The sequence below is a fragment of the Hemiscyllium ocellatum genome, chromosome 50 (genome assembly GCF_020745735.1).
Source record: "Hemiscyllium ocellatum isolate sHemOce1 chromosome 50, sHemOce1.pat.X.cur, whole genome shotgun sequence".
Taxonomy (NCBI): domain Eukaryota; kingdom Metazoa; phylum Chordata; class Chondrichthyes; order Orectolobiformes; family Hemiscylliidae; genus Hemiscyllium; species Hemiscyllium ocellatum.
This window is the reverse complement of record NC_083450.1, coordinates 6,085,683-6,102,882: the sequence shown is the minus strand read 5'-3', so window position 1 is coordinate 6,102,882 and position 17,200 is coordinate 6,085,683. Positions and strand designations below refer to the sequence as shown.

At 52.5% G+C, this 17,200-nt stretch overlaps 1 protein-coding gene across 6 annotated transcripts in view; it reads left to right on the top strand.

The window, feature by feature from the left end:
• The window catches only part of ubap2l (ubiquitin associated protein 2-like), a 90,400-nt gene that overhangs the window by 45,869 nt on the left and 27,331 nt on the right, over positions 1–17,200 (top strand). For 4 of the 6 annotated variants that reach the window (XM_060820812.1, XM_060820814.1, XM_060820813.1 and 1 more), the window contains 10 exons: positions 892–966; positions 4,019–4,104; positions 4,765–4,936; positions 6,904–7,102; positions 7,993–8,240; positions 11,415–11,587; positions 12,995–13,184; positions 13,429–13,468; positions 14,241–14,415; positions 15,237–15,306. In XM_060820812.1, coding sequence (XP_060676795.1) covers positions 892–966; positions 4,019–4,104; positions 4,765–4,936; positions 6,904–7,102; positions 7,993–8,240; positions 11,415–11,587; positions 12,995–13,184; positions 13,429–13,468; positions 14,241–14,415; positions 15,237–15,306 — 1,428 coding nt within the window. The remainder of the gene's footprint in view (positions 1–891; positions 967–4,018; positions 4,105–4,764; positions 4,937–6,903; positions 7,103–7,992; positions 8,241–11,414; positions 11,588–12,994; positions 13,185–13,428; positions 13,469–14,240; positions 14,416–15,236; positions 15,307–17,200) is intronic. The other 2 variants (XM_060820816.1, XM_060820815.1) reach the window with 1 other exon arrangement.

Genomic DNA, 17,200 nt, shown 5'->3' with positions numbered 1-17,200 from the left:
CTTCCCCCCCACCTTGGCCCGGAGGGAGTGCGGCCAGCCTGATGTGAAGGTTGGGAGCTGTTGGCGCCTGCTCCCCACCCCGCCAGGGGCAGTCGCAGAAGCTGAATCTGCAAAACCCTTCCCCATTGATTCACATTTCCTTTTCAGCACCCTCTCTTATCGCCCCCTACAAAACAAAACCCACCACTGTCGCGCTCAACAAAGCTTCATATCTCCACAAGGCAGTGACCTTGTTTGCTGACGACGGCCACTTCCTGACACTACACATCCAGTGTCACGTCCGCTCGGGTGTTTCACCTGGCTCCTGTCGGGACGGAGTTTGGTGTCTGAGGCGACTCGGGGTCGAGAGGTTGCCGGGTGCGGCCTCCCGGCGAGGGTTTGGTACTTGGCCTGATCACTGTGGCTCGATAACGGTGCCAGGCAGCACCATAGGATGGTGTAGGTCTCATTCCAACCTTGGTTCAGTCTACTCCCGGGTATCTCGTTTCGTCGGAGACGCCTTTGTTTGTATGGTTAAGTTTCTCAGTTTTCGTTCTTTTCTGTTTGTTTATTGTTTTATTTTAACTTTTCCGACTTAACCTGATAGGCATTGTAATGGAGGGATCACTGAGCGTCCTCTTGTCACCAGCTGATGTCAGGAGGATCCCTGCTGCTGGCTGAAAAGATTGGGAAACCGGGGGTTCCATCTCCTGTTGCTTTCTGTTCCGTTGCCTCTTTATTTGAGTTCTGGTGTGGCTGCAGAAATCTTTCTTTCTGTGACTTTTGTTTTCTGAGAGGCCATGAAACAATTCAGTGTGTGTGGTTGTGTGTGTCTGTGTGTGTGGGTGTGTGCACTCTCCTGATATAAAGAACCCTCCTGTGTTGATATCTCAAGTTTCCCCTGTATTTCAGCCAGCACCAGGTACCACCTTCCTGAGTCCTGATGACAAAAGGAACCCTCCAAAAGCAGTTAATGGCTGCTATCAGGTAAGAGCAACTTCGCATCTCGCTCTCTCTCCTTTTACGCTTCCCCATCTCTCTCTTTCTCCGCCATCCCCCTCTTTTTTTCGTGTCTCTCCCATCCCTATCTCTCCTTTTCCCCTTCTATCTCTCGCTCGCTTTTCGCCTTCTGTCTGTCTGTCTCTCTCTCTCTCCCCCTCCTGTCTGTCGCGCTCTTCCCCCCCCCCCCCCACCCCCTCGCGTCTCTTGCGCTCTTTCCTCCTCCCTCTCACCATCTTTTACCCCCCCTCCCATCTCAAGAAACGAGCCAGTAACAGGAGTAGGCCATACAGGTCCTCAAGCATGCTCTTTTATTTGATAAGATGGTGGCTGCTCTCTCCTTGACCTTGCCTCCATGTTAGTATTTGTTCTCTACAAACCCTTAACCAGTTGCTCACTAAAAAATCTGTCAATAGACAGTATCGCGCAGGTTCATGAGTATTTGTGAGAAGTGATTTCTCCCCACCTCTGCTTTTCACCTGGTTATCCTCCAACATAAATCCGTTTGTTTCGTCTTGCCCCAAGGGGGAGACATCGTCTCTGTGGCTACTCTCGACAGTCCCCTTTTGACTTCGGAACAATGCCCAAACTGTCTGTCAGTCAGGCTTTTCTCCTCTGTAATCAATCCAGTGTTTGTCTCTCTCGGTCCGTGAGGTCTGCCAAATCCCCTGCCCTTGGTCTATGTCCGTTGTCTCTGCTCCTTCCTCCTCCAGTGTCTTCTCTGTCCGATCTCCCCTTCCGTCTGTGTCTGGGTCACCTTCGCTCCTCCCACCCCCTTCCCATGCCTCATCACCTCGTTGACCCTCTGAGGGAGCAAGCGGCTCCTGTAGGGAGAGAAATCTGCCGTCCTTCCCCGGTCTGGTTTACGCAGGGCTCTCCGACCCTACAGCAGTGCATTTGACGCTCACCCACCCTCCACAGTCTCCCCAGCAAAGCGGCTGAGTTCATGGAGCGATAAAGGCCCAGTCAGCTCCATGTGTGAAGACCACCCCTGGAAGGGTGATGGAAGCGAGTGCAGAAGACCTGGCAGGGAAGGTCAGGGGTGGGTGGGTAGATGCTGCCGCAGACGTTTGTGGGAGTGAGGAGGGGGGAAGGAGGAGAGAGCTTAAATGTGGAAGTCTCTCTTACTCAGGTAGTCGTGAATCTGTGAAGGCTGTCTCTCCTCCAGAGAGTGCAGCAGGGGTTCAAAGGTTCTCAGTTAACGCAGGCTGTGATCAGATCGGCCGCGATCATACTGAGTGGCGTAGCAGGCTGGAGGGCCAGAGTGGACTATTCCTCTTCATTTGTACGACCTCCCCGGCCACCTCAAACACGTCCAATCCAGAGCAGCGTCAGCCGTTCCGTCGCTCCCTTTCACACCCCCGCCCCCCTCAAAGTCTGTCCAACCATAGACGAGGCACAGGTCAGGAGGGTGAGGGAATACTCCTCACTTACCCTAGCTGGGGGGGCAGCTTCGACCATACCTGAGAAGGTCGACACTGTCCAGGGATGAGCAGCCCCCCACTTGATTGGCACCACCCCCACAGGTATCCACACGCTCCGTCGTCACCACTCAGATCACAGCAGTGTGTGTACAAAGATCCATCGCAGTGGCTCACGAAGGCTCCCAACCAGTATCAGGGCAGCAGGTACGTGGGAACGGCCACCCCCTTGCAAGTTCCACTCCGAACACACCCTCCCCACACTCTCACACCATCCTGACTTGGAAGCATGTCGGCTGTTGTCAGTGTCAGAATCCTGGAGCCCCCTCCCTAACAGCACCGTGGTGTGGATCCTTACACCCCACGTGTATGGCAGGGGTTCCCTCCCCATCTTCTCAAGGGCTGCTTAAAGGGGAGAAATAAAAGCTGACCCCCACAGCCCATAATAATATACTTTGTTTTGAAGGAAATCTAGGAATTGATGTTCTGTGTAGCCTATTTGTGGATCTGATTGACAGCACCAGTCATGAGGGATTATCCAAAATGGGTGTATTCTTATGAAGGATATGTGCAGTGAGTTCTCAGCCAGTTAAGGCCAGTCGGTAGTTAGTGAGTGAATGTTGCTCCCACATGTTTGGTGATGCTACTTAAACTGATGGAAGCAGTGGCTGTCCACTGTCTGCACGTTACTGTGGGCTCTGCATGTTTTACAAGCACGAGGCAAGAGGGTGCTGACTTTGCTGTTGTCGGAGCGGCCTGAGGTAAACTCCAGACACCAGGCAGAGGGGGATCCAGTGCCATGGGGTGAGCTGAAGCTGGTAACCTCTGCCAACTGAACTGACTGAGGGACCTCTCCAGCCAAATCCTCGTTCTCGCTCGCCCAGTGACTAACGGTGCCTTTTCCTCGTTCTGCAGTGTTTCTCTCTCTCTCTCTCTCTCTCCTCTCTTCTCTTCCCCCACCCCTCCCCAGTTACCAACATTGCCTTTTCCTCTCTGTGCAGGCTCTCTCGCTCTCTTCTCCCCACCCCCCTGTCCAGTGACCAATGTTGCCTTTTCCTCTCTGTGCAGTCTCTCTCTCTCTCTCTCTCTCTCTCGCCCAGTGACCAATGTTGCCTTTTCCTCTCTGTGCAGTCTCTCTCTCTCTCTCTCTCTCTCTCTCTCTCGCCCAGTGACCAATGTTGCCTTTTCCTCTCTGTGCAGTCTCTCTCTCTCTCTCCCTCTTGCCCAGTGACCAATGTTGCCTTTTCCTCTCTGTGCAGTCTCTCTCTCTCTCTCTCTCCCTCTCGCCCAGTGACCAATGTTGCCTTTTCCTCTCTGTGCAGTCTCTCTCTCTCTCTCTCTCTCTGTCTCTCGCCCAGTGACCAATGTTGCCTTTTCCTCTCTGTGCAGTCTCTCTCTCTCTCTCTCGCCCAGTGACCAATGTTGCCTTTTCCTCTCTGTGCAGTCTCTCTCTCTCTCCCTCTCGCCCAGTGACCAATGTTGCCTTTTCCTCTCTGTGCAGTCTCTCTCTCTCTCCCTCTCGTCCAGTGACCAATGTTGCCTTTTTCTCTCTGTGCAGTCTCTCTCTCTCCCTCTCGCCCAGTGACCAATGTTGCCTTTTCCTCTCTCTCTCTCTGCAGCTGTCCGAGACGAAGATTTTCACCGCCTCCAATGTCGGCCCTCTGCCTTCAGGGGGCGAGACCCTGACGATCACAGCAGGGCAGAGGTAACACTGCGCGTTCTCGTGACCGGTCGTGGCGTCCCTTCGTTTGCTTCGATTTCCCTTCCCCAACACCTAGAAGGACACACGCAAACAAAGGACACAGATCCATGCGTGTACACGCACATAGACATACAGATGGGCGCACGGGCAGCCGCACACACACAATGCTGCCAGGGTGACGTGGTTTCTCGGGGGCCTCTAATGTGACCAGCTTGGCAAAAGGCGACTGATGCCAGCTACAGGAAGGAACAGGGTGCCAGGTATTAGGGCTGTCAGAATGCCAGCACAGGCAGAATAGTCCCGAGTGGCATCCCACTCTGTTGTGATTCTATTGAACGAGACCGCGGTGACTGTTGCGGTCTGAATTGCCATCAAAAGCTGGCCCCTCTTGACACCTCAGACCAGCAGCAGAAGCCTTGTGTGTACAGGGAGATACCTCGACCTGTTGCTTCAGAAGTTCAGCCCGAAGGACGTTAGCGTCATTTTCCTTCCCATGTGGCTGAGATGATAAAAGTCAGCAGCACAAATCGTTTACTATCGAGTTGAACGAATTTGTGGTTAATGTGCATCGCTGGGCTCGATACTCAGTACTGATTCTTCGCATGCGGTGTCCTGACTCCGGCATTCCGCCCTAATATTCCCTCCCTTTCCCCCGTGCTGCAGGATCGACCTGGCAGTGTTGTTGGGGAAACAGCCCTCGGTGTCGGAGAATGAGCCGGCTCCCCTGGACACCTCTGCTTCGCCCACGCTCTCTCAGCCCCTGGTGTTCAACAACTCCAAGCAGCACTCAGTCTCGCAGCCGTCTCCTCCGACCACCTTCCCACAGCACAACATGGTAAGCAGGACTGTGCCGGGTTGGGGAAGGAAGGCCTGGGCTGGGCCACGGGAGCCCACTGTCAGAGCTCAGTTCTGCTTTCAAACTGGTGGGTCTGAAGGAAGGGGAATGGGGTGTACAATTCTCTCACCTTTCCTGAACCCCTTGATTAGATTCCAGTCTGTAACTCCCTCCTGGGTGTCTGTTATTCTGTATATAACCCACCCCGAACCCCTCGATTAGATTCCAGTCTGTAACTCCCTCCCGGGTATCTGTTATTCTGTATATACGCCACCCTGGACCCCTTGATTAGATTCCAGTCTGTAACTCCCTGTCGGGATGTCTGTTATTCTGTATATAACCCACCCCGAACCCCTTGATTAGATTCCAGTCTGTAACTCCCTGTCGGGATGTCTGTTATTCTGTATATAACCCACCCCGAACCCCTCGATTAGATTCCAGTCTGTAACTCCCTGTCGGGATGTCTGTTATTCTGTATATAACCCACCCCGAACCCCTCGATTAGATTCCAGTCTGTAACTCCCTGTCGGGATGTCTGTTATTCTGTATATAACCCACCCCGAACCCCTCGATTAGATTCCAGTCTGTAACTCCCTGTCGGATGTCTGTTATTCTGTATGTAAAGTTCTGAAGAACTGATCTGAGGAAGGGTCAGTTTCCATCCGTAGAACAGAACAGCACCGTACAGACCCTTCGGCCCTTGATGTTGCGCCGACCTGTGAAACCAGTCTGAAGCCCATCTAACCTACACTATTCCATTTTCATCCCTATGTTTATCCATTGACACTTCAAATGCCCTTAAAGTTGGCAAGTCTATTATTGTTGAAGGCAGTGCGTTCTATGCCCCTAGTGAGTAAAGAAACTACCTCTGACATCTGTCCTATATCTATCACCCCTCAACTTAAAGCTAAGGTCCCTCGTGCCAGCCTTCACCATCCGAGGAAAAAGGCTCTCACTGTCCGCCCTCTCTAACCCTCTGATTATCTTATTTGTCTCCATGAAGTCATCTCTCGATCTTTTCTCTACCGAAAACAGCCTCAATCCCTCAGCCTTTCCTCCTAAGACCTTCCCTCCATACCAGGCAACATTCTAGTAAATCTCTTCAGAACCCTTCCCAAAGCTTCCACATCCTTCCTATAATGTGACCAGAACTGCACGCAATACTCTCAACTGCAGCTGCAGCATGACCTCATGGTTCCAAAACTCAATCCCTCTCCCAGTAAAAGCTAACACACCGTATGCCTTAACAACCCTATCAACCTGGGTGGCAACTTTCAGGGACATATGCACATGGACACTGAGATCTCTCTGCTCATCTGCATGACCGAAAACCTTACCATTATCCCAGTACTCTGCATTCCTGTTACTCCTTTCAAAATGAATCACCAGACACTTTTCCGCATTCAACTCCATTTGCCGTCTCTCAGGCCAGCTCTGCAGCTTATGTGTCCCTCTGTGACGTGTGACAGCACTATCCACAATTCCACCGACCGTAGTGTTATCCGCAAATTGATTAACCCATCCTTCTATGCCCTCATCCAGGCCGTTTATAAAAGTGATACTCAGCAGTGGCCCCAAAACAGATCCTTGTGGGACATCACTAGTAACTGAAGTCCAGGATGAACATTTCCCCATCAACCACCACCGTCTGTCGTCTTACAACCAGCCAAACCTAGTTGCTGCCAGACCTGCTGAGTTTTTCCAGCGATTTCTATTTTGTGATTTCCAGCATCCGCACTTATTTTGTATTGTTAACTGCTTTCTAGATTCCCAGTTCAGTGACATTCCCATTACTTTGCAGTCTTCCACGTAATTCCCTGAAACTGAGAAAGCAGTCCGAGCCTTCTCGGTTTTCAGACAGAGGAAACACTTAGGGACCCGAAGGTAGAGGAGGGAGTGATTTCCCTGAAGCCCGCGGCTGGTTTAATCTGTCTCTCTTTTGTTTCTTTCTGCGTCTCCATCTGCAGGTCAGCATGCTGGGTAAGAACTTCGGGGACGTGGGTGAGCCCAAGGGTGGCAGCACTGCGGGATCGCAATTGCTGGAGCAGCTGAAGACAGCTCAGGCGCTGGCCCAGTTGGCCGCCCAACACACTCAACCCACCAGCAACGCTGCCTCCTCCTGGGACATGGGACCCACATCTCAGCCCTCAGCACTCAGCCATTTTGGTAAGAGCTAGATCGATCGTGTGTGTGGGTGTGGGGTGTGTGTGTCAGAGAGAAGGCAGTGTCTCTGTACCCTCGCTAGCGAGGGTCTGGAACGGAACAGCAGCCCAGCTCTGCTGTCGTGCAGTGACTCACTTGAAGATCGTGGAGCTAGATTACCAAGTGAAAGTTACAAGTCTAAAAGGACAGTGGGAGTTGGGGGGAGGCTAGTGGGTGTTAGTGGGTCTTTCAAGAAGGCGGCTCACCACTTCGAGAGACAATCAGGGATGGGGCAGTAAACACTGATTCCATCAGTGATGCCGATTTTTCCGTGCAGGAAGTGCTTTAGAAAGCCATGAGGGCCATGGATAAGGCGGAGAGCATAAGGCTTTTCCCCCCAGGATAGGGGAGTTCGAAACTAGAGGGCATAATTTCAAGGTGAGAGGGGAAAGATTCGGAAAAGGACCCGAGGGGGAACCTTTTCTTGGACAGGGTGGTTCGTACGTGGAATGAACTGCCGGAGGAAGTAATAGCATGCAGGTAAAATCGCAGCGTCGTATAAAACAACACTTGGACAGGTACGTGGATAGGAACAGTTTAGAGGGATATTGGCCGAAATGCTGGCAAATGGGACTGTTTTAGTTTGGTCGGCATGGGCGTGTAGGGGCCGAAGGGCCAGTCTCCGTGCAGCATGACTCTATAAGAGCCAGGGTTGAACAGATTTCTGACGCAGGAACACTGGGGGTTAAGTCAGACACATTCCAGTCAGCCGCGATCCTGTCAGACAGCAGAGCACGCTCGAGGGCCTGCTCCTCGCGTATGAGTGTGTATGCGAGCGAGCGAGAGTGTGTGTGTGTTGAGGCTGTTCCCGAGGCCATGACCGTGCTGACTGGGTGTCTCCGTTTGGACTCCAGAGTTGAAAAGCCAAACAGAACCTCCAGTCCACAGCCCCTTCAGCCAACGGCAATCCTACTCCAACTCCAGTATGATGGAAGTCTTCATCCCCAGCAAGCAGCCAACAGCAGCGCCAAGCTCCCCCCTGCAGAGCAAAGCTGGCACTACCCAGGTGTCTCCCGGAGCCTCAGAGAACCAATCCTCCAGCCCCCAGCCTACGCAGCAGAAACTGAAGCCACCGAAGAAAAAGGCCTCTATCGCTTCGAAGGTAAGTGATGACTGCGCGGTAAAAGGCAACACCTTGTTGCCACATCTACCCATGAAAAATGCAGTTTTGCATGCTGTACAATTAGATCGTACCAGACCCAAGTACGTTAGGGTAGCAGAAAAGAGCGCAGAGTACAGTGTTACGGAGCGATGATCAGAATTAGCATTTGGGAGGTCCATTCAAAAGTACGGTGGGGAAGAAGCTGTTCTTGAATCTGTTTGTGCACGGATACAAACTTTTTTATATCTCCTGCCAGACAGAAGAGGGTGGAAGAGAGCATAACCAGGGACTTTGATTATGTTTGAGTAAAAAGTGAGGTCTGCAGATGCTGGAGATCAGAGCTGAAAATGTGTTGCTGGTTAAAGCACAGCAGGTTAGGCAGCATACAAGGAACAGGAAATTCGACGTTTCGGGCCAGAGCCCTTCATCGGGCTCTGGCCCGAAACGTGGAATTTCCTGTTCCTTGGATGCTGCCTAACCTGCTGTGCTTTAACCAGCAACACATTTTCAACTTTGATTATGTTGGTTGCTTTATTCTGAGGCGGGGGAAGCGTTGATGGAGTCAATAGATGGTTTCCGCATTGACAGGTTAGCTGCAGGTAACCAGTTAAACCATCAGCATAAATTTCTACTACGTTAAAACCTCTACCAGTATAAAAATAACTCCCATCCGCTGAACTCCCCCTCTACATCTACAAACGTAGATGGGAGAGGGTAAAAAAACATGGGTTTTATGGACAGAGCTGAGAATGTGTTGCTGGAAAAGCGCAGCAGGTCAGGCAGCATCCAAGGAGCAGGAGATTCGCCGTTTCGGGCATAAGCCCTTCTTCAGGGCTTATGAAGAAGGGCTTATGCCCGAAACTTCGAATCTCCTGTTCCTTGGATGCTGCCTGACCTGCTGCACTTTTCCAGCAACACATTTTCAGCTCTGATCTCCAGCATCTGCAGACCTCACTTTCTCCTTTTATGGACAGAGGGAAAGACAGGAAGGCAGTTCAGTGCTCCTGTTCACAGGAATTACTGAGAAGACCCAACCTTTGAACTGCTTCTCGGTCTCCCTCCAGCTGCTTTTGCTGGTTTGCAAAAGTCATTGGGTGACTCAAGTATGAATACTTACCAATTACAAGTCACCACTTCCAGCAACTGTAGATGGGGAGTAACCTCAGAAACGGGAGCAGGAGGAGGCCATGTGTCCCCTTGAGCCTGCTCCGCCATTCAGTAAGATCATGGCTGATCTTTTCATGGCCTCATCTGCTTACCACAAATGCTCAATCCCTGTACTGTTCAAAACTTTGCCTTAAAAACATTCAGCGAGGTAGCCTCAAGACAGGCAGTTCCACAAATTCACAACCCTTTGGCTAAAGAAGTTTCTCCTCAGCTCAGTCCTAAGTCTGCTCTCCTCCCCCTTTTTATATTTGAGACTTTGCTCCTCATTGTAGTTTCACCCACCAGTGGAAACGTCCTCCCTGCTTTTGTCTGATCTGTTTCCTTCATAATATCATAAATTTCCATGACATTTCCCCCTGCTCTCATCCTTCTAAATCCCAATGAGTACAGTCCCAGTCTATGCAATCCTCATAAGCCAACCATCTCAACTCCAGAATCATCCTATTTAACCACCTCTGCACCCCCTCCAATATATCCTTTCACAAGTAAGGAGACCAAAGCTGTACACAGTACTCCAGCACCTGGGACAGTTACAGCGTAGTCTCTGTGTTTTTAAACTCCACCCCTCTAGAACTGGCTAACTTCGGCTTGCAATACTTTTCCCCATCTACAGTTGCTGGAAGTTGTGACTTGTAATTGGTAAGTATTCACACTTTAGAAGTGAGTCACCCAATGACTTTTGCAAACCAGCAAAAGCAGCTGGAGGGAGACTGAGAAGCAGCTCAAAGGTTGGGTCTTCTCAGCAATTCCTGTGAACAGGAGCACTGAACTGCCTTCCAGTCTTTCCCTCTGTCCATACAAGGAGAAAGTGAGGACTGCAGATGCTGGAGATCAGAGCTGAAAATGTGTTGCTGGAAAAGCGCAGCAGCTCCGTCTTCCAAAGTTTCTGTCAAAGTATTCACCTCCTGGCCCCAACACGTGCACACACGCACAAGCTGAGGAGCCAATCACATGGCTGTTGGCAGCTAAGGCCACCATTGTCATCAGTAACTGGTCAGTGATCCACAGCTTAATCAGCTACCTGTTGCAGGCCGAAGCCCCATTTGTACATACCCTCCAGCTCTTCTCCAAACCAGGCTGCCATGACTGTGTGAGCAAGCAGCTGTGTAAACAGCACTTACCATGAGTATCAGGTTAGTTTCAGAAGGGCAGCAACCCTTCAACAATTCCTGTAAAACAGTCCTTTTCCCCTTTCAGCCCACAATCCCAAATGCAGAAAAACAAAAAGATTGGGATCTTGGGAAACGTGTCTGAATCTCTGCAAGGCTGCCTGTGGCATTTATATTCAACAGGTTAATAAGCCTGGAATTGGAGGTGATGGGTGTGAAACTCTCACCAGTTCTTGGAGAAACCTTCCTGGTTTCCTGATTCTGCAAACAAAAGGGATATGCTCAAGCCCTTTTTGAATTATTTAGGAGTTGGGAGAAATTCAACATTGGCGGAGAGAAAAACCTCTCGGGTCCAGTCGGGGTTACGTTAAGACGTTAATCCTGTGGTGTTTTTTCTCTCCACTGATGCTGCCCACGAGCTTCTCCAGCATTTTGAGTCTTTGTTTCAGACTTCCAGCATCATCTCTCGTCCTGGGGAGCCTTTAGCTCCTTGTTGCTTCCTCCGTGGCAACACCTAAGCCAATCTGCCAACCAATCAGCCATCCCTCCTCCTCCTCCTCCACCCCCCCGACCCCCCAAAATGATACAAACTGTTGTGAAATTTGGCATTCTTGCAATGGTCCTGATGAGTGAATGGTGAGTAGCTTCAGTCCACGTGCCTCTTTCAACACATTTATCTCAGGGCTATCTGTGCTCAGGTCAACTGCCACCTGGAGCCATCGATGCCCGCGAAAGTGCCAAACGCTGACTCAGTAATTGGTGTAACGAGCTTTGGAGTGTGTGACTCTACGTGAGAGACTGCTCAGCTGGACTCTGTGAGAGTGGTCAACCATTTCACGCCAACCTTTTTCTCTCTCTCTCTCTCTTCTCTCTCTCTCTCTTCTCTCTCTCTCTGTAGATCCCATCTTCTGCTGTGGAGATGCCCGCCTCAGCAGACATCGCGGGGTTGAACCTTCAGTTCGGGGCGCTGCAGTTTGGCTCCGAGCCCATGCTGGCAGAGTACGAAGCCACCCCAGCAACCAGCGTGGCAGCGAGCCAGCCCCAGAGCAGCCCCTACACCGGGGCTGTCAGGTAAGTCCGCACGTGTGTCGATTGCATTTCCGTTCCTGCCCCAAGCAGGAATCTTCACCTGGGAGTGACGTTCCCACACGTCAGGGTGACTTAGGGGTGAGCATCTCATCGCCGGGGACCCGGGTTCGATTCCCACCTCGGGGCAACTGTCTGTGTGGGATTTACACGTTTCCCCACCCGCCGTGTCGGCGTGAGCACCCACCGGGTGCTCCAGTTTTCTCCCACAGTCCAAAGCTGTGCAGGTTAGGGTGGATTGGCCATGCTAAATTGTCCCATAGTGCCCGGGGATGTGCAGGTTAGGGTGGATTGGCCATGCTAAATTGTCCCGTAGTGCCCAGGGATGTGCAGGTTAGGGTGGATTGGCCATGCTAAATTGTCCCGTAGTGCCCAGGGATGTGCAGGTTAAGGTGGATTGGCCATGCTAAATTGTCCCGTAGTGCCCAGGGATGTGCAGGTTATGGGGGGTTAGTCAGGGATAATAGAGTCGGGTTTGGGTTCTTCTTTGGAAGGTTGGTGTGGACCTGTTGGGCCTATTTTTACACTGTAGGGATTCTATGATTCTCAGTGAGCATTCACACTGGGGATTGGCGTTTTGAGTTATTCAGGCCTTGGCAGATACAGCAGCAGTCCCCTGGTAAAGCCAGGGCTCTCTTCAGTGACACATTACATTCATGTCAATGCCCTAGGGGGCACCTTATCTCCAATAATAAATTGGTACATCAAACATCCCGGGGGTTACCATTGACCAAAGACCCCACTGGTCCAGCTGCTGGGACTGCGAGAGCAGGTCAGAGGCTGGGAATCGTGCAGCGGTTAACTCCCATCCCGACCCTCCCCAGAGCCTGTCCACCACAGCAAAGGCACAAGTCAGGCGCCTGAGGGAATACTCCCCACTCGCCCGATTAATGTAGCTGTAAAAGCTCTGCCCTCCGCTTGACTGGCCCGACGTCCACCCCCTCCACCACTACACTCAGTCGCAGCAGTGTGTGCCATCAGTGCGGTGCAGTCGCTCGTCAAAGCTGCTGAGACAGCACCTTCCAAACCCGAGACCTATGTCCCCAGGAAAGGGAAGGACAGAGCTGCAAGGGAACGCCACCTCCTGCACGTTCCCCTTTGAGCCTCTTCGCTTCCCCACCCCAGCTGTGCATGTCCCTCCACCTCCAACCCTCGCCAGTATATTGGCAGTTCCTTGTATCGCTGGGTCAAAGCCTTACTGCACTGTGGGGAGACGGCACTATCTTCAGTGGCACTTAGGGATGGCAATAAGCAATAGACCCAGTCAGTGACCCCCCACATCCTGCAAGCCAATAAAAGGGAGCAGCTTGTTCCCTCGTCCCTTGTGTGTTTATCTAGTTTCTCAAGGTGCTGGGGAGTTACACATTTTTGCCTCTGCTGTTTCTCTCGTAGCGAGTCATCATCGACAATCCCCTCTAATCAGAGTCAAGAGTCGGGATACCAGCCTAGCACGATCACCACCTCGGCGTTCACGACCCAGAACAGTGCCCCCGGGCCACAGTACGAGCAGAGCTCCAGTCAGCGGGCAGCGTACTCCAACTCCCTCTCTTCCTCTCCTCAGAAGGACCTGACGCAAGCCAAGGTAATCGGCGCCCAGCCCTCGCATTTGCGGATTCGTTCTTTCACCCCTCCCTCGTTTCCTTTTCTTCTTCACCTACCTTCCTCCTGTTCCCTGTCCCACCCACCCCCTCTTTCCTTCTGCCCCCCCCTTCTAGCTCTCTTCTCATTTGTTCCTTCCCCCCCCCCCCCTCCCCAATTTCGCCCTGTCCCCTCGACCTCCCTGAAGTCTGTCACTGTAGAGCTGACCTGTGACTTCCTTATTCCAGAATGGCTTCAGCACGATACAGACGTCACAGTCCATCGAAGGTGAGTCAGGGTTTAGAACCTTGGTGGGGGGGGGGGGGTGAGGAGAGGAGGGAGAGAGGGAGGTTCTCCTCACGAGGGACCTTCAACACCATGAAGTGGGTTGAAGCTGCAGATAATGCAGTTGGCGGGGGAGGGGATTGTGTAGAGGGCTGTTGGGGGGGGGGGGCTCACTGCCGTGGGGCGGGTTGTGGAAGAGTGGAGAGGTGCTCGCTCTCGTGCGGGGTGCGTAGGAGGGGGGTTGTGTGGGAGAGCAGAGGTGGGACTTGCTCCTGCTGGGGCTGGGGAGTGGGATTGTACAGGAGTGGGGAGGGGGGAACTCGCTTCTGAAGGGGGGGTTTGGTGGGGGGGGTCCCTGCTCCTATGAGAGGAGTGTGTGTGTGGGGGGGAGAACGGGGTTCCTATTCCTGTGGGGGTGGGGTGGGGGGGATGGGGGCAGGGGGGTGAAGGTGAGAGATGAATAGCAGCGATGCATTGATGGGGGAGGGCAAGCTGAATAAACATGAGGGCGAAAGGAATAGAAGGTTTGAGGGTAGTGGTGACTAAAGAGTAGGCCAGGTGATGGTTCACATTAACCAGAACCACAGCGCAGAAGGGCTGAATGGCCTGTTCGTGAGCTGGTACAGCCTCGGGCACCTCAGTATGGAGACCGTCTGTGTCGGTCTTCCCCCAGCGGATTGTGGCTGCGTCAGCGGTGAGGTGACTTGTGGAGAGGGTGTCCGGGGGTCCTCCACCCCTTACTCGGTTAACCCCTTGTCTCTCCTGTTCTGTGCAGCTGCAGCTGGTTCTGCAGTGAAGTCTGACTCGCCCGCGGTCCCCAGCATGGCTTCACTCTCGAATGCAGTATCCGCGTCGTCGCTATTAACATCGAGCAGCCAGCACCCTGCAGGCCTGACTAACCTTAGTCACACTGAGGAGCTGCCAAGCACTACCACCCCACAGCAGAGCAGGTGAGCAGCTCCTCTCGGTTCCCCTCCCCATTCTGCACATCCCTTTGGCCTCCAAAGATAGGAAGGAGGGGATTTCTTGCACTGTCAAGTCTGTGTCGGTTCACGCCTTTCAGTGAGTAAGGGCTTTGTGTACACAATGTTGTGACTCTGCCTGACGGTTTGTCTCCTTGTGGTTTTGGGAGCTCCCAAAGCCGCTAAAGTTGTTGCAAACGGGACTCCAAAACATGTCTTTTAATCAGGTTTATCAGGGTTGATCAGTCCCAGCTAAAGGCGTGACAGTCCCATGTGCTCTCAATGACTCTCCACCTCGGATCTCTCAAAGAGATCGTCCCTTACTGCTTCTGAACTGCAGCGTGAGAGAAACCCAGTTCACCTCACACACCGCGGCCCCACACACCATGCCCTGCCCTTGCCCCCGAATCCTGTTGAAATGACTCAATTCCGATGCTGCGTGGGGTACTCCGGGTCCTGCACGATCACAGCAAGCCGACTCTCCTCCCCCAGCTCCGACTCGCCCTCAGAGTGTCGGCTTCCCTTGTCTGAGCGTGCTCGCCTCTGTCCGCACCTTCGACCCACTTTGCCAACTCCTGAGCCTTGCTCGTCATCTCTCCCTCGCCAAGCCTCAGATGCCATCTTCCAGCCTCGCCCAGCGTGCATGGTTCCTCCCGCAGTTAACCCCCCTGTTTCGGGGTCAGTCAGGCCATGTTCCCTCAAGCTGTAAAATCCCTCCCGGCCGCGATGTGTGTAGCTGGGACTTGCCAGCGTCCAATGCTGTCCGCCTCTGAATGTCTACCTTTCTCTTCTTGCTTTTACACTTGCAGCACTGCGTCTACCCAACAGAGCAGCAGTCTGTCTTCATCCTCAGGGCGCTCTTCAACTTCAACCCACTTGGTAAGTTGTTTTGTTTCTCTCTTTTTTAAAACAAAAATCACCTTTAATGATCTGGTCTTGTTCCAAGGAGTGTGCAGCAACCAGGCCTCAACCTCCACGTACAGCTCCTCCTGGTGACTAGGTGGGTGTGTGGACGGGTAGCAGCTTGTCTTGGATCAATGTCGATGCACAAGCATCCCCCCCAATCTGCTCAGAGGTGGCTTGTTTTGCAGCAAAACTTAGCAAGTTGTCTGTGCGTTTTGAGGGGCCAGTGTTGCTTTCTATGCCAACCTTTATTGCCCATCCCCAACGCCCCCTGGAGCAGGTGAAATGGTGAGCCTCTGCGGTCCTCGGGATGCGCCCACAGTGTCGTCATGGGAGGGAGCGCCAGGATTTTGACCTCTCAACAGAAGGGACGGCTGATTGAGGATCCTGGGGCCAGTCGGGGAGGATCTGGCTTTGTTGGAAGGAGGCCACTCATCCCATCGACTCCCTGCTGGCTTTTGGTGCATGCAACCTTTGAGTGTGCTCCCCCTTGAGCGCCAATCCAGTTTCCCTCAGACGTGGTTTATTCATTCTGGGTAGAATGCTGTTCGGAGGGGCGGTCTGCACTCGATGGGCCGAATGGGGTTCTATGAAGATTTTGAATCCTCAAACAGCAGAGATGTTGCGGCTGTACAAGACTTTGGTCAGGCCACATTTGGAATACTGTGTGCAATTCTGGTCTCCCTGCTGTAGGAAGGATGTTGTGAAACTTGAAAGGGTTCTGAAAAGGTTTGCACTAATGCTGCCCGGTTTGGAGGGTTTGAGCTACAGGGCGAGGCAAAATAGGCTGGGGCTGTTTTCCCTGGAGTGTCAGAGGCTGAGGAGGGGGAGTCTTTTAATAGAGGTTTATTAAATCCTGAGGGGCACGGACAGGGTGAATCGACAACGTGCTGGAAAAGCACAGCCAGCCAGGCAGCATCCGAGGCGCAGGTGAATCGGACCGAACTGTTGTTTCTCCTGCTCCTCGGATGCTGCCTGACCGGCTGTGCTTTTCCAGCACCACGCTCCCGACTCTGATCTCCAGCATCTGCCATCCTCACCTTCTCCTGAATAGACAAGGCCTTTTCCCTGGGATAGGGGAGTCCAAAGTGGGAGGGCTTAGGTTTAAGGTGAGAGGGGAAAGATTTCAAAGGGACCTGAGGGGCAGAGTTTTCACGCAGAGGGTGGTTCGTGTGTGGAATGAGCTGCCAGAGGAAGTGGTGGAGGCTGGTACAATTGCAACATTTAAAAGACATCTGGATGGGGACATGAATAGGAAGGGTTTAGAGGGATATGGGCCAAGTGCTGACAAATGCGACTAGATTAGTTTATGATATCTGGTCGGCACGGACCACTTGGACTAAAGGTTTCTGTGCTGCACATCTCCATGGCTGTGGGTGAAGCTGTCCAACAGGATTGAGAAAGTGAGTGAGCAAGAGTTGGGGTTGGGGCTGAGGAAGCAGTGGGAGAGGCATTGCGATTGGTGACTACACCAGTCAGTGAAAGTAACCAGATGCAGTGAGGGAGGCAGTGGTGTGTTGGCCTGCACTGCAAGAGGTGGAGAGACGTAGGGATGTATTGCCTCATCCGAGACTTTGGGGAGAGCGCAGCTGGAGTATGGTGCGTGGGTTTGGTCTCCCTCGCTAAGGGAGGATATACCAGTCAGAGAGAGTGCAGCAGACATTCACCAGGCTGGTACCATGGATGGCAGGACTGCTGCTCAACAACAGATTGTTCCAACCGTGTCTGTATTCACTACAGTTTAGAAGGAAGACCGTAAAACATAGGAGTGGAAGTAAGGCCATTCGGCCCATCAAGTTCACTCAGCCATTTAATCATGGCTGATGGGCATTTCAGTTCCACTTAGTCGCATTCTCCCCATAGCTCTTAA